This window comes from Otolemur garnettii, unplaced genomic scaffold, assembly GCF_000181295.1.
Source record: "Otolemur garnettii isolate 467f Iridium unplaced genomic scaffold, OtoGar3 scaffold00054, whole genome shotgun sequence".
In the NCBI taxonomy this organism is placed as follows: domain Eukaryota; kingdom Metazoa; phylum Chordata; class Mammalia; order Primates; family Galagidae; genus Otolemur; species Otolemur garnettii.
This window is the reverse complement of record NW_003852449.1, coordinates 241,504-258,958: the sequence shown is the minus strand read 5'-3', so window position 1 is coordinate 258,958 and position 17,455 is coordinate 241,504. Positions and strand designations below refer to the sequence as shown.

Genomic DNA, 17,455 nt, shown 5'->3' with positions numbered 1-17,455 from the left:
ACTTGAGCCCAAGAGTTGGAGGGTGCTGTGAGCTGTGATGCCACAGCACTCTACCCAGGGTGACAGCTTAAGGCTCTGTCTCAAAAAAAAAAAAATAGCTGGGCATTTTGGCAGGTACCTGTAGTCCCAGCTACTTGGGAGGCTGAGGCAAAAGAATTGCTTGAGCCCAGGAGTTTGAGGTTGCTGTGAGCTGTGTCACTACGGCACTCTACCCATGGAGACAAAAAAAAAAGCATCTCCTATGTAGTGTGCTTCCACCTGATGGGTACAATGTAAGGCTAGATGGCATGGGTTCATGACACAACTACAGCAGGGACTTTACCTAACAAATGCAAACCTTGTAACCTAATTATACTCTTACACTAATCTAAAATAAAAAAAAGGCTTCATATTATCTGTAAGTAGACAGTGGAAGTTAATTGTTTGAAAATGTTACCACTCGAGTGTAGTAACAGCTGTTTTCGTGGTTTTCAGTAGAATTACATCCAAGTTCATTACAGAATTTTAAAATAATAGAAACTTAGACGTAGTAAGAGCCATGGAAACTTAGTTTAGTGTTTTCATTTTATAGAAGAAATTGAGCCCTGGAGAGCTGAAGGTAATTTGGCCTGCAGGGTTGCAGGGGTGGAGGAGTCAGCCGGTGGTAGATGGGGCCCCATTTGTAGCCCTCTCCCTCTCCTGATGTTTAGATGGTTCGTTAACAAATGAACTTAAAGATGAAAGCAGAATAAATCCTGAAAGTCTTCCCATGATAGAAAGTACTTTACATTGAAATTCTGTGCCAATTTTGAAAGAGAATTTCTCTAAAACTGTAGGTGATTTCCCTGATAGAGAGCAACTCTGTGGTGATTATTCATGGCGCCACAGGGAGTGGCAAGAGCACGCAGCTCCCCCAGTGCGTCCTGGACCATCACATGCAGCGCTCTGCCTACTGCAACATTGTGGTTACCCAGCCACGCAAGATCGGGGCCAGCAGCATTGCCAGGTGGATCAGCAGGGAGCGGGCGTGGACCCTGGGGGGCCTGGTGGGCTATCAGGTGAGACTTTCCATTTATGTTCATGGTCAGTTTGTGACTGTTCACTGCTTGGCTTATAGAACAGAACTGTGGCATAATTAATAAAAACAGTAAAACTGGATTTCTTGAAAATCTTTTGTGATTTCTTTCCTAATTGAGAAATTAGGATTCTAATTGCCTAATTTAATTCTAATTTCCCTAATTGGGAATTCTCAGGGTTATGGCTTTTATAATGTCATCCTTTTATTTTGTAGTCTAGACGACGTCTTCATACACTGTTGTCTTTTTTTTTTTTTAATAGAAATAGAATTTTGCTCTGTTGCCCAGGCTGGAGTGCAGTGGTGTTTGTCATAGTTCACTGCAAACTCTAACTCCTGGCCCCAGCTGATCCTCCTGACTCAGCCTCCCAGGTAGCTGGTACTCAAAGGCGTGTACTGCCATGCTTGGCTGATTATTTATTTATTTTTTAGAGACAGAGTCTCACTTTGTCACCCTCAGTAGAGTGCTGTGTTATCACAGCTCACAGCAACCTCCAGCTCTTGGCCTTAGGCAATTCTCTTGCCTCAGCCTCTCAAATAGCTGGGACTACACACGCCTGCCACAATGGCTGGCTATTTTTTTGTTGCAGCTTGGCCAGGGTTGGGTTCTAACCGGCAGCCTTGGTAGATGGGGCTGGCGCCCTACTCACTGAGCCACAGGTGCTGCCCCTGATTTTTTATTTTTAGTAGAGATGGGGTCTTACTGTGTTGCTCTGGCTGGTCTGAACTTTTGGCCTCCAGTGATCCTCCTACCTTTGGCCTCTCAAAGTGCTGCTTCCTGCCCACAATTGTCTTAATGTAAAAAGGTTCTATGCAGTGTGATTAAATAACCCCCCTCCCAAAAGCAACAAAAGCAATTTGAGAGCTTCACTTTTAATTAGGACTCTATATCTTATAAAATACAGTAATTTTAAAATTTCTTACCTGCATTATAAAATGGGCATATCTTTTCTTTGTAGTGAAGTTGAGCTATGTAACCTGGAACTCTCTCTCCTTCCTCCTTTCCCCCCCCCAATTTTAGGTAGGGCTAGAGAAAATAGCAACGGAGGACACTAAGTTAATTTATATGACAACTGGAGTCCTGCTTCAGAAAATAGTTAGTGCCAAGAGTTTGATGGAATTCACACACATTTTCATCGATGAAGTAAGTGCATGCTTCAGTAGCTCTGCTCTGATGTTCGTGTGCTTATGTTACAAGAAAACAGTGTAAGGTAATATAAGTATTACCTACTTGTGCAGGGTGATTGAGTAATTTGGGTTTGTAGCTATTTAATCTACTTATGAATGTTAATTTTCTGTTTTTATTCTTTGCTCTTGGTTCCAAGATATGAGCAATGATATTGAAAACTCCTTATTAATAGCAGGGATTGGCAGGCTACAGCCCTTGGTGCAAATTTGGCACTTATTTTTGTAAATAAAGTTTTATTGGAACACAGTTTTACTTATTTATGTATCATTTATGATGGTTTCTGCCCTATAACAACAGAGTCGAGGCCTGGCGCAGTGGCTCACATCTGTAATCCTAGCACTCTGGGAGGCCGAGGGGGTGGATTGCTTGAGCTCACTAGTTGGAGTTTGCTATAAGCTGTTACACCATGGCACTCTATTCAGGATGACAGCTTGAGACTCTGTTTCAAAAAAAAAGACAAAAAAACAAAAAAACCAGAAAACCCCACCCCAAACAGAGTCAAGTAGTTGTAGCAGATGCTGTACATCCCACCAAGTTGGAAATATTTACCATCTGGACTGTGGGAAAAGTCTGCCAGACTCTGGGTTAGGGAGTTAGCCACAATCAGACAGTAAAAAGGACTTTGATTGCAGGTAGTTTTAGCCACATCACAGATACTTTCCATGTAGTAAATTAAGGATAATAATAGCTTTTAAAAATTAATAAAGTAAATGCAAGATACATCAATATATTTACCTTTCTTAAAACACTCTAATGAAGTACTGTGAACTCTGTGTCTGTCAGCTTTCATTATTCTTCCCTTCCTCTACAATTTCTGGATTTTTCTCAGTAAGGATGGATATTTAATCGATTTTACACACACACACCCCATTTTTAGAGACAGTATCTTATTCAGTCACCCAGGCTGAAGTACAGTGGTATCATTGTAGCTTACTACAGCCTTGAACCCCTAGCCTCGAGTGATCCTCCTGCCTCAGCCTCCTACTAAAGTGCCAGGATGACAGACATGAGGCCCACTGCACCTGAGATGATTTTGCTTATATTTTAAATAGGACATTATTTTTTTAAATTGAGACACTCACTGTAGAGTATTATGGCATCATAGCTAACAGCAACCTCAAACTCCTGGGCTCAAGCCATTCTCTTGACTCAGCCTCTCTAGTAGCTGGGACTATAGGCACTGGCGACAACGCCCAGCTATTTTTTTTTTTTTTGTTGGCTTGTGCCAGGTTTGAACTCACTAGCCTTGGTGCATGTGGCTGGTACCCTAACCATTGAACTATGGTACCCTGCTGATTTTGCTTATATTTTATTTATTTTATTTATTTTTTGAGACAGAGCCTCAAGCTGTCACCCTGGGTAGAGTGCTGTGACATCACAGCTCACAGCAACCTCCAGCTCCTGGGCTCAAGCGAGTCTCCTGCCTGTGCCTCCCAAGTAGCTGGGACTACAGATGCCCACCCCAATACCCGGCTATTTTTCTCGTTGCATCCGTTATTGTTTGGTGGGTCTGGGCTGGATTTGAACCTGTCAGCTCAGGTGTACATGGCTGGTGCCTTAGCCACTTGTGCTACAGGCACTGAGCCTGTTTATATTTTAAACAAGAGGTTTTTGAGCTTTTGAGGTGAAAGTTGTGTTTAAACAACTTTCCCTGGAGCCTTGGAAATGGCTTCTCCCTAAACTCTCTTGTGTTTTAAATCTCATCATTAAGTCTTTTCTGAGAAGCTGACTTGTTTCTAGAGGGATTAGAAACATCAGCAAATAAACAGGATTGGTGGGGGTTGTGAGATGGGGCTGGGGTACTTAAGAGTCTGAAATCAAGCCATTTGACAACTGTTTAGGGTGAGGTCTCCCCACTCTGGTTTGATATATGTGATCATTAATCATACTAAAATATACCACAGGTAAAGCTGAGTTTGTGCATTCGTGATCTTCTGGTTTGGTTTTAAATTAGGGTGTTTGGGAGAGAAGGAGAAGGTGGAAGATGACCTGCTTCTTGCAACATAGCATGATGTACTATATGGTCCAGCATTTTTCTTGTGAATTGTGGCAGTTTTGAGTGTCTTTACATTAGGGACAGATCAAATATAGCAGGCAGTATGCTAAAAGATAGTGTTATGAGGTTCATGATAGTTATTTATTGAGTCTCTCATTATAATTGAACCTGTTTTACATGAAAGGAAACTAAAGGCTAAAGTTCACTGTTCAGGACACAGGTAATAGTGTTGCTGAGTTCATCCCTGGGTAGTTCTCTCTGGAACAGGAGTGTCCAACCCTCGGCTGAACACAAAATCATAAACTTACTTAAAATGTAATGAACTTCTTGGTGATTTTTTAATGGAACTTGATCGCATGGTTCATCAGCATGAATTTTGTAGACAACATTGTGTCCCAGTGTCAGGTAAAATAAGCATATGTATGCTTTCACTGTTCGTATGCATGTAAAATATAGGTACCCTGTTGCTGTTTTTTTTTTTTGGGGCCAGAGTCTCACTATGTTACCCTCCATAGAATGCTATGGCAATCATAGCTCACAGCAACCTCAAACTCTTCGGTTTATGAGATTCTCTTGCCTCAGCCTCCCCAGTAGCTGGGACACTAGGCACCCACCACAATGCCTGGCTATTTTTTTGTTGTAGTTGTCATTGTTGTTTAGCAGGCCTGGGCCAGGTTTGAACCTGCCAGCCCTGGTATATGTGGCTGGCACCCTAACCACTGAGCTATGGGCAGTGAGCCTGCTGTCGCTGTTTGTATGCATGTAAAATACACGTAGGTACTGCTTTTGCTGTTGGTGCGTTTGAGGGCTTCAATTTTACATGGTGTGCAGCTTTCCAAGCGCAAACAGTTGAATTGACACCATCAGATGTCATATGCTCATGGTGATTTGGTGAGGCAGTAATTATCAATAATATTTCAACTTACCATTGCAGTTTGTGAGGCATTAAATGCTATTTATTGGTCAGGTAGGTGTTCTTATTTGATAAGGCACTTCCACACCTCAGTGGTGCCTACCACACTTTACAATTGCCCTCCACCTCGTTCTGTGTCAGCAGCTGAGATGTGGAAGGACCCGAACATTACTTTCTGTTTTCTTAACTAACACAAGTAAATATAGTGCCTTACCTATTATTATTTTTTAAAAATCCCAGCATAGCTTCTACTGTTGCAGGAAACGGTGAATCAAGACTAAACTGTTGCATCAAGACTAAGGATTTTTAATTGTTGATGGAAGTCAGTGGCCTCAAGCTGTAGAACACTGAGCCCTCCTAATCTTTATGAAACTATTTTATACTATTTTAGCTCGGTTACACTTAGAGCTACAGTTACAGATATTAGGACATGGGAAAAGTTTTTAACTAGCAGGCAAAAAATCATGGAAGAGTTAATGATTATATTTCTCAAGAAACCAGAGTGCTGTTATTTGTTACGTAGTCTCTTTCAAGGTTATTTCTACTTAGTTTTTTTTGTAAAGTTCTTTCTTATCTTTGGAGCCTGGGTTCTTCTGCAGCTGTTCTTGTGGAGTTCTCAGGACCACCAGGAAGTATAAGATTTTATTTCTCCTTCCTCACTGCAATATCCCAAAAGAAAACAGAGCCCCCAAAAGAAAAATTAAGATTGAAGGAAGATTGTTCTGTAAAAAGTGGACAGATGACTACTTTTTCATCAGAGCAAATAGTAAGGAACTCAGCTTAATTTGTAGGGAATTGGTTGGTGCAAGTTTTCAAAGACTATAATTTGAAAAGGCATTATATGCAAAAACCTGCCAGATCTGTGTAGGAGGACAAAATGGCAGAACTGAAAAAAGTGTTTTCTCAATAGAAGTCTCCCCCTGCCCGCCCCCAAACAATCTTATTCTGTTTCCCAGCCCATGGGATCAGCCTAGTTCTCAGCAACCTCACACTCCTGGGCTCAGGCAATCCTCTTCTCAATAAAAATTTCTTTCTTTTAAGTTACAGATGGATTCCATTATAAAAGCTAGTTATGTGGTAGTATATTAGTATATGTACTAGCAAAAAAATGAAAATTTTTTACTGATGGTGAGTTTCTTAGTCAATGTATGGAAAGTATGGCAGGTATGATTCACCCTGACAAAAAGGCGATATTTCTAAAATCAGATTATCTCACTGGACTATGGCCAGCCAAACTGAAGACACTGGAAAATCGATTGAAAGAATTTTGGAGAGTAAAGCTGATGATTTTAAATTTTATACCTTGGTGATAGATGACAGCACTGATGCTACAAATAGGGCTCCACTTGCCATTTGTATTAGCGGTATTGATGATGAATATAATGTCACTAGGAAATGGCTTTTTTAGTTTCTTTAAAAGACCAACTAAGGTTCGGCGCCTGAGACTTAAGTGGCTAAGGCGCCAGCCACATACACCTGAGCTGGTGGGTTTGAATCCAGCCCGGGCCCGCCAAACAATAGTGACGGCTGCAACCAAAAAATAGCCGGGTATTGGGGTGGGCATCTGTAGTCCCAGCTACTTGGGAGGCACAGGCAGGAGACTCGCTTGAGCCCAGGAGCTGGAGGTTGCTGTGAGCTGTGATGTCACAGCACTCTACCCAGGGTGACAGCTTGAGGCTCTGTCTCAAAAAAAAAAAAAAAAAAGACCAACTAAATCAAGGGATTTATATGAAGCAGTAAAATACATGTTAAAGAAATTTTCTTTGTCTGTTGTCAGCATGTCTGGTATAGTTACTGATGGTGCCCTGGTGACGGTAGGTGAGAGAGAGGGACTTGTAAAACTAATAGAAGAGTTTGCTGCCCAAACTCACCTTTGTTGAAGAATCATTGTGTGGTACATGAAGAAAATGTGTGCGCAGAAGTTTTAGAAATCAATAACATCAGGCAATTGATTGCATGTCAAGACTGTGAATTTCATAAGGGCCAAGGGATTGAATCATCACCAATTACAGAAATTCCTTAAAAGCATTGGTGCTGACTGTGGCAAAACATCATTTACTTTTCAGAAGAAGATGGGTAAGTTGAGCCAGATGTTGAAAAGATTTTATGATTTGTGACATGTTATCAAGTCGTTTATGGTATCAAAAACCAAATTTCTATGAGAACTTGATGATTAAAAACTCAGATTTAGCATTTTCAGTAGATTTGACCATTGATTTAAATGAGTTAAACGTGGTCTTAGTAAAGTATCACAACAATGGAAAAATATCCAGTGTATTCCATAGTAATATAAAATCAATATATAAACAATTACATGCTCATAAGAACAATAAAACACTAATACAGTCAAGTTTGGGGGCACAGGGAAGTGGGAGGGGGGAGAGAGAAGGAAGTTTGGCAGAAGGAGGGAGGGCAAGAGGTGGGATCTCACCTAATGTGCACATAGTGAGGGTGTTCACATGATAATCCTAATTATGCAGCAGCCTGTTCAGGGAGTCTTATTATTATAACACGCCTCCTGGGTGAGGGGCTCTTCTACAAAAGAAACCTTACGCTGGAAGTGAGAGCACTGTAACCTAAATACTAATTGTACCCTCATACTAATTTGGAAAAATAAAAATACTCAAAAAAATGTGTTAAACATGGGTCTTCAAGATGACAACTTACCAATATAATGTTTCAAACCATAACAGCATGCCAAATCAGACAAATTGTGGCATGTTCAAATTAAGTCATGTGTATGCATTTCTGCATGTTTGCTAAAGATAGTCTTGTGAACTGAAAAATATGTAGCCAGCCTTTTTGATTTGATACAAGAGTTTGAAGGCAGTTTTCAAGATTCCTGGGAAAATAATATTTCGGTGCATTTGTGAGTTCATTTTCAATTGACATAAATATATTACTTGCCAATGTTCACATGGAATGTACAGACTGCGGTGTGACAGCAGTCTTTATTCAACATAAAGAAAAAATTTGAGGCTTGGTGCCTGTGGCTCAAGTGGCTAGGGCGCCAGCCATGTACACCTAAGGTGACAGGTTTGAGTCCAGCCTGGGCCACCAAACGACGATGACAGCTGCAACCAAAAAATAGCCGGGCGTTGTGGCGGGCGCCTGTGGTCCCAGCTACTTGGGAGGTGGAGGCAGGAGACTTGCTTCAGCCCAGGAGTTGGAGGTTGCTGTGAGCTGTGATGCCACGGTACTCTACCCAGGGGGACAGCTTGAGGTGCTGTCTCAAAAAGAAAAAAAAAGAAAAGTTTGATCACGTCAGTTTACTGGACTTTCATAGGTGTCCTGTCTTTCCAGAGACAAATACCCCTGGCTCACAGTCACACCTTATTCATGTCATTGCTTTTTGGCAGCACCTAGATTTGAGCAACTGTTTTTAAGAATGAAGCATATTAAGAGTAAAGTTAGAACCAAAATATCTGATGAGCACCTTGAGAGCTTACTGAGAATTACGACTACTTCAACCAGCCAGATACTGAGGCTTTAGTTTCTCAGATACAAGGTTACATACCCCACTGGTTTTCTTTTGCCCACTTTTGTAATAAAGAATATAAAAAGCCCTAAAGGTTGTTTATTATTTAGATATGTACATTATTAGTGATCACAAACTTAGGACCTGCTTAATGGTTTTAAGACTCCCTGAACAGGCTGCTGAATAATTAGGATTATCATGTAAAGATAGTTTTATCTGTAGTGGCAGATATCATCACAACTATGAATGGACCTTTTTTTTTTGGCTTATCAGTTTTTGTTAGTGTTTGTTTAGCATGTGTCTCAGATAGAGAAGCTGACAGGTTGGCTGCCCTGCTGTAGAGACCACGGTGTTGACACACTCATTTGTTCTCCGCACACCTGGCCCCTTTCTAGCCATGTGACACCCTCTGTGTACATATGTACTTGAGTGACATGGGCGAGCCCATCCCTGCTGTGTTGCTAGAACAGCACAGCACTTCCCAAGGCTGTGCTGTCACAGCTGGGCAGATGTTTGCTGCTCTCTGCCAAGAGCTTGCCCTGCCGGGGTTGGGGGTTATCCAGAGAACTTACGCATCCCTTCTCAACTTCTGCGTCACCAGCACCTAGTAGAAGCTCTGATGATTATTTGCTTGATGAGTAGATTGAATATACCTGAAGTTTTAAGTTTACAAATAGTATTGTTCACATTCTCTGGGATGATCTGAATTTCAAAAATAAAAGAACAAAAGTTGAAAATGGCTAGGTAGGTTAAAATGGAATAGTGTTTTTAACTTCTCAGCTCTTGAAAAAGAATAAACTAGCTTTGTGCAGATAATTCATTCAGTAAACAATTTTTGAGCTCTGCTGTGGCCATTATAAAGACAGCATGGCATAGTCTCTTCTCTTAGCCAGGCTCCCCAACACACATTCCAGCTGGTGTGTGACAATTTCTGTGCTGTGGGGAGGGCTGAGGGGACCCTGGAGGTGGGGCAGAGGGTGGGAAGGGCTGGTGGATAGAACCAGAGAGAAGGTGGGAGTGTGATCTAGAGGAGAGCTTCTGCCTTGAGTGCAGGTGGTGGGGTCTAACAGCTGACAGCCTTGGTCTGTCTTTTCTCCGGTCAAAGACAGGATGTTTTTGTTGAGGAAATGTTCTAGAGGTTGGTAAAAGCATGAGAGAAGAATTAGATTTATAATATTGTTAGGTAATTTTCAGCTGATTTCTTAATCTTTTTCTCTATGCTACTTTCCCTGTGAATCTACCACAGTAGGAAGTCAGAAAGATGGTAGGACCTCATGTAGCATTAGGTGTGGAATAAATCATCAGGCCTGTTGCACGGAGGAGAGAACTCCTGCTTTCCAGCTTTATATCTGTTCCTCCTGTGGGCACGGAAATGTCCCAGGGCAGGGCCTATGGTCCTCTTGTGTGTTTGTTGAGCTGTCCTAAGTTGCAGAGTACGTGGGTTCTTTTAGAAAAGCAGGCCGGCTCAGCGCCTGTGGCTCAAGTGGTTAGGTGCCAGCCACATACACCTAAGGTGGCGGGTTCGAATCCAGCCCGGGCCTGCCAAACAACAATGACGGCTGCAACCAAAAAATAGCCGGGCATTGTGGCGGGCGCCTGTGGTCCAAGCTACTTGGGAGGCGGAGGCAGGAGACTCGTTGGAGCCCAGGAGTTGGAGGTTGCTGTGAGCTGTAATGCCACGGCACTCTACCCAGGCGGACGGCTTGAGGCTCTGTCTCAAAAAAAAAAAAAAAAAAACAGAGAAGGAGGCCGGCTGGTGATGGGGTGGGCTGTGGGGAGTGTGCCACCCTGTGCCAGTGCTGTCATCTCACATCCTGACCTTGTTCTCGTTCCTTGATTTTGGCTGGGCTGGCTTTTTCAGGTCCAGTGGCTCCCAGCTCAGTGTTAGACTGGTAGGTGTCCAGCCTATACTTACGGCTCACGTGACAGTGTGCCTTTGGACCACAGCAGAAGCCTCTAGGGAGGCCCATCTGGGCTCTTTGCTGGGGAGTGGGTAGGGGGGTGTGTTTGGCTGTCTCAGGGACCTGGGCATGAGTGGTATTAGGTAGGCAGGACCAAGGGTTCTGAATGTTACTGAAAGTTACTTTGCCCAGATGTCGGGAGGGCTCTGAGGAGAAACACAGAGTGGTGGTGACCCACAGGCCGATGCTCTTTGCTTGTTTACCCAGGAGCATTGGGCCCCTGAGACCTGTGGTTAGCAGAGAGCTGACTGAGCTCCAGTCTCCCTCTCTCCACAGGGACCTGTGCCTCATGCCATGTGGCACTGCCTCTTTTTATTTTCTAGGTACATGAGCGAACTGAAGAAATGGATTTCCTGCTGTTGGTAGTCCGCAAACTTTTAAGAACAAATTCTCGTTTTGTGAAGGTAAATTTGATTTCATGAGTAACAGAAATATTTAGGGTTAAGATTTATTATTTAGTTTTTTTTTCTCTACAGTTGTACATCAGTATCTGCGGGGAATTTCAGGACCCATAGAAGACACCAAAGTCTGAGGTTGCTCAGGCCCTGATGTAAGATGGTGTGATACAGTATTTGCATATAGATCATCTAGGCACATCCTCCCGTGCACTTCAAATCATCTCTAGATTACTTATAATACAATGTAAATAGTTATGTGGTATTTTAAAAACCTATATTTTAAATTGTTTTTCCTAAACATTTTTGATTTGTCATTGGTTGAATCCACAAATGTGTACCCTGCAGATACGGGGGTCCCTCTGTCTTAACAGAGACTTTTGAAACCAGTGACTTCACAAATCATCGTGTGCAGTACACCTCATCTTGCGAGGAAGCGGGCTAATGCGATTGCTTTTATGATCAGAGTATTGCTGCTTTTTGGCTATCATGCTGCTTTAAATTGTAACATTTTTTCCAGGCTGCAAAAAAACGATCTAATGATAGTGCACTGTAGTGAATGCTGGGTATAGAAACCTTGCTTTGGGTTGGATGAGTATACTACACTTTAGAGGTCTGCAATCCTTGTGTTAGAAATATCACCAAAGCACAGTGAGATTTGACAACAGAACGTGTACCATTATGTTAGAATATAAGTTTGGTTAACTGAAGGTTGATGAAAACAGTAAATATTATTTACATCTTTTTTTTTTTCCTTGAGACAGAGTCTTGTTTTGTCGCCCTCAGTAGAGTGCTGTGGTGTCATAGCAAACAGCAACCTCAAACTCTTGGGCTCAAGCAATCTTCTTGTCTCAGCCTCCCGAGTAGCTGGGACTACAGGCACCTATCACAGTGCCAGGCTATATTTTAGAGATAGGGTCATGTTCTTACTCAGGCTGGTCTCAAACCCGTGAGCTCAGGCAATCTACCCACCTCAGCATCCCAGAGTGCTGGGATTATAGGCATGAGCCACCACTCCCAGCCCTATTATTCACATCTTATTTGGACAAAAAGGAGAAAGGCATGAACTAGGCTAAAATATCAAAGGATTTGGAGTAATTACACAGCCTAAACAAGTGTAAGCAAGGCTGCCCTCTACCTGGCTATGCTAAGCCTTAGAGGTCTTTGGAAAATAGCTTTGTAAAAGGTGGCAACGATTGAGATACACACATTATTATATGATGGGACTGCTAAAGGATTTGCTGTTATTGAAAAAAAATTGGTTTCAGAATCATAAGTTTTGCCAAGTGTTTAGGGAAATACCCTCCTGCACTGCTAAGTGAGGGTAACTTCTACCTGAGAAGGGCCCATTCTCGCCTGCAGCGCTGAGTGGATGAACCTGACGTTGGCGGTTGGTTGTCTTTCTGCTTGAGACCACTGTGAAAGGAGTGAGAGACTTGGCTGTTTCTAGCCTTTGTCTGAATCTTAAAGATGGTATGGAAGACTGTTTAGCAAATGGAGCCTTGGCTAGGTGCCCATAGCGCAGTGGTTACAGCACCAGCCATATACACCAAGGGTGACGTGTTCGAACCCAGCTCGAGCCAGCTAAACAACTGCAACAAAAAAATAGCTGGGCATTGTGGCGGGCGCCTGTAGTCCCAGCTGCTTGGGAGGCTGAGGCAAGAGAATCACTTACGCCCAAGAGTTTGAGGTTGCTATGAGCTGTGATGCTATGGCACACTACTGAGGGCGACATAGTGAAACTCTGTCTCAAAAAAACAAAACAAATGGGAGCCTTTAAATTTCATTTTAAGACTTTTTTTTTTTAGAGATCTCATTTTATCACCCTTGGCAGAGTGCCATGGCATCACAGCTCACAGCAACCTCCAACTCCTAGTCTTAGGTGATTCTCTTGCGTCAGCCTCCCAAATAGCTGGGACTACAGGTGCTGGCCACAACATCTGGCTATTATTTTGTTGCAGTTTGGCCTGGGGCCAGGTTTAAACCTGCCACCCTTGGTATAGGGGGCTGGTGCCCCACCCACTGAGCCACAGGCATTGCTTTTTTTTTTTTTTTTGAGACAGAGTCTCACTATGTCACCCTCAGTAGGGTGTTGTGGCATCATAGTTCACAACAACCTCCAACTCTTGGTCTCAAGCAGTTCTTTTGCCTCAGCCTCCCTAGTAGCTGGGACTATAGGCGCCCGCCACAGTGACCAGCTTTTTGTTTGTTTTTGTTGTTGTTGTTTAGCAGGCCCAGCCTGGGTTTGAAACCTCCAGCCCTGTAAGACTTTTTTTTAAAGACTTTAATTTTAAACCTTTCAGTTTTTAAGACTAGTCAAGTCAAGGTAATGGCATGATTATATATTTTTTAGTTTTGTAAAGAGAGTTAAGAATGTTAATGGATTGAAAAAAAATCTACCAGGCTGCAGAAAATGGTAGCAAGGACTTTGGTGCTTGTATCTTGTAAGTAGTAAGAAGTACTAGAAGTCAGTATGTTCATGATTTATTAGAAATGATGTACCATAGCATATTTTCTAAATATAGAGTCTTATATGGTACATGTAGTTGGGCCACTAGAAATCATGCTCTAGATTGTTTTATAAAAGCTTTTTAAAAAATTCTCAAAAAATCCTTATTTATCACCTTCTTAAGACTGCTGCTGTCACAGGACTTAGATGCAAGAGTGTGGACGACTGGGCTCTAAGGGCCTGTGCTCTTCTCCCCCCAAACCATTAGAGGTCCCTTTGAGCTCCCTGATGTGTTTTTCCCTCAGTCCCTACTCTGTGCCATCCTCCAGCCACCCTACTGTCATGTCTGTCTGACCAGACTCAGCTCAATCCCACCCTGGACAAGTGGGCATCTTGGGCAGGCTGCTCCCTTACCTGTCTGGACAGGGGAGGGCTGCACGGGAGGGCAGGTGAGGAGAGCTGAGCTGTGCTGTGCTGAGTCTCCTTGCAAGCCTCTAGCAATTAGCACTGCACTCGGCTTACCCATAGCTCTGCAGTTACTGAGACTTTGGAATCCAGTAATTATCACTGTCCTTAAGGCATTTGAGGCCATCTGCTGGGCCTGGGTGTGTCCATTCTTCCTCCTCCAGGGTACTCCTTCCACACTCAGACCTCTCTTCTCAGGGTGACTATTGGTTAGTACAGTTTTTACCATTCGTATCTAACACCAAAGGGAAAGATAAAGACATTCCCTGTGGACGGTTTGTACTTACAAAAGTCTAACTGCCATATAGTAGGAAGTCTGTGCAGACCACAGAACTGTGCTTAGCCCTGCCAGGTGCTGTGGAGGCATGGTGTGTGGGTCCTCTGTGGTGCTGTCACTTTCTGCGGGCACGACCAACGTACTATGGACACTGCGCCTGCCATTCAAGGCTGAGTGTCATGAGATGATCACACCCTGGCTTTGTGACAACTGAAAGCTCAGGCAGCTTCTAACTCTGTCTGGGCTTGGTTTTCTCCACCCAGAGACTTCTCCAACTACTTGGTTGGAGCTGAGGTTCTCTGAGTTCTTCATCTTCTTCTTTGCTGGTTTACTGTCTGGTGTCAGAGCCGAGGTTCTCTGGACTCCTTGTCTTCCTCTTTGCTGGTTTACTCTCTCGTTTTTATAAAACACATCAAGTAACTTACTTTTTTTAAAAAGTAGTTTTCTGATGCAAAATTTTCTTTCCAAAAAATGGTTACAAGTTAGCCTTAATGGATTATGTAATTTCTCATTTGGTAAAATAGTTGGAGAGAAATAGTAAGTTCATGTCTCTTAAGCATTCTTTAAATGACAACAATTCATATTACACTAGGGTTTATATCAAAGTATTCTATTTAAAATCTGAAAAGTCATTAGCTACAGGAATGAAGCAGAAAGCCTGGCATTTTGAAAGCATCTCAGTTCTTGTTGTTTCATTCACTGGTTTCCTCTTGCTCTGCAGGTTGTCCTCATGTCGGCCACCATCAACTGTAAGGAGTTTGCGGACTACTTTGCTGTCCCTGTGCAGAACAAGATGAACCCTGCATATGTGTTCGAGGTGGAGGGCAAACCCCACTCCATCGAGGAGCACTACCTGGAGGATCTGGGGCACATCCACCACTGCAGGGTATGTGGGAATCCATGGTGCTTTTACAGGAAACATACTTTGCATTTGATTACTTTGCATTCATCACCTACAGCTAAAAGGCCAATTCATAATTGCCAAGTAATGGAAACAGCCCAAGTTCTCATCGACCCACAAATGGATTAACAGATTGTGGTATAGGTATACTATGGAGTACTCTGTAGCCATAAAAAGATGGGAGACTTTATATCTTTTATGTTTACCTGGAGGGTGCTGGGACATATTCTTCTTACTAAAGTATCTCAAGAATGGAAGAAAAAGTATCCAATGTACTCAATACTGTTATGAAACCAATACATAATCACCTACACATTCATACGAATGATAAAACTATAGTCCAGAAAGAAGGAGGGAAGAGAGGGAGAGGGAAGGGAAGGAAAGTGGGGAGGCCGGGAGGAGGTAGGATATTTGGTGGGACCTCACCTAATGTGCATAATGCAGTGGTACATTTTAAAACTATTAAGAGCAGAGTATAAATGTCTTACCATAACAAATAAATAAGTGAGGTGATGGTTATGTTAACAAGTTTGATATAAGCTTTACACATTGTATATCAAATCAGCACATTATACCCCATAAGTGCATTAATGTACAGAGTTATGATTTAATTAAAAAAAAAAAGAAAATGGTATTGTCTTTGTCATGTATCCTAGGCCTGACACACATCAAGTTCTCAAATATTGGCTGCAAATGCAAATTTTTCATTTTTATTTGGGTGCTTTGTTACAGTCATATACTGAAGGAGGCAGTCACCCGTCCAACCCCAGCATTTCCTCTGTGGTCCTCTTTCACCATTGTGACTTTTTCCCTTTACCATTTTTAGCTCTCTCCTCATCTCCTGGAGGAACCGGTGATAACTAAGGATATATATGAAGTTGCCGTCTCTCTAATTCAGATGTTTGATGACTTGGATATGAAAGAGAGCGGGTGAGAGACACACTCTAGTTGGTCATGTACTTTAGTGTATGTGTGATTTAAAATTCTTAAAATTTAGAATCTTTTGAACATTTTTACAATGTTAAGATAAAACTATTATTTTGTCAGTAGTCATTGTATATATTTTATTTTTTCTTATTCATTTATATTTCTGTATGCCATTCCATTACAGTGTTGGAACATTCATTAATTCATTCTATTGTTTATTTCATGGTAATGTAAGGGGACAAACAATTAGGCTATAATGTTTGCATTTGTTAGGCAGAATCCCTGTTATAGTGTGTCCCATACCCAGGAGGTGGGCCATATACCTCCACATTGTGTTTGCCAATGCCCCTCTCTCCTTCCCTCTTCCCCCTCCCCCCAACTTGAATTGAATCAAGTTTTTCTCTTGTGTTTGGGTATTATATCGTCTACTGGCATCATATTTAGTACTGAATACATTGGATACATGCTTTCCCATTCTTGTGATACTTTACTGAGAAGAATGTGTTTGAACTCCATCCAGGTTAATATAAAAGATGTAAAGTCTCCATCTTTTCTTACGGCTGAATAGTATTCCATGGTATACATAACCACAGTTTATTAATCCATTCCTGAGTTGATGGGCATTTAGATTCTTTCCACATTGATTGTAAATTGAGGTGCAGTGAACAATCTAGTGCAAATGTCCTTATGATAAAATGATTTGTTTTCTTCTGGGTGGATGCCTAGTAATGGGATTGCAGGACCAAGTGGAAGGTCTGATTTGAGTTCTTTGAGAGTTCTCCTTAATTCTTTCCTTAGAGGCTGTATTAGTTTTCAGTTCCACTACTACTGTAAAAGTGTTCCCTTTTCCCCACATCCATGCCAGCATTTGCAACATTGGGACTTTGTGATGTGGGCTATTCTCACTGGGGTTAGGTGCTATCTCAAAGTGGTTTTGATTTACATTTCTCTGATGATTAGGGACAATGATTTTTCATATGCTTTTTGGCCATTTGTCTGCCTCAGAGAAGGTTCTATTCCTGTTTCTTGCCCAGTAAAGATGGGATTGTTTGTTCTTTTTTTGTTGATTAATCTGACTCTTTGTCAGATTTGTAACATGCAAATATCTTTTCCCATCATGAAAGCTGTGTATTTGCTTTAATTGTTGTCTTAGCTGTGCAGAAGCTTTTCAGTTTAACGAAGGCTCCTTAGTTTATTTTTGTTTTTGTTGCAGTTGCCAATGAAGTCTTCTTTGTAAAAATCTTTTAGTTTTACTCCATTCAATATGATCTTAGTTGTAGGTTTGTCATAGATGGCTTTAGTCAGCTTAAGAAATGTGTCACCTGGCTTGGTGCCTGTAGCTCAAGCGGCTGAGGTGCCAGTCACATACACCAGAGCTGGTGCGTTCAAATCCAGCCTGGGACTGCCAAACAACAATGATAACTACAACCAAAACATGGACGGGCGTTGT

The 17,455-nt window shown here is 42.1% G+C and overlaps 1 protein-coding gene across 1 annotated transcript in view; it reads left to right on the top strand.

Annotated features, from left to right (window-relative positions):
- Window positions 1-17,455, top strand: part of TDRD9 (tudor domain containing 9) — a 123,069-nt gene that overhangs the window by 36,157 nt on the left and 69,457 nt on the right. The window contains 5 exon segments of the mRNA XM_012806546.1: window positions 816-1,037; window positions 2,076-2,198; window positions 10,915-10,995; window positions 14,899-15,063; window positions 15,905-16,025. Of these exon segments, the coding sequence (XP_012662000.1) occupies window positions 816-1,037; window positions 2,076-2,198; window positions 10,915-10,995; window positions 14,899-15,063; window positions 15,905-16,025 (712 nt within the window).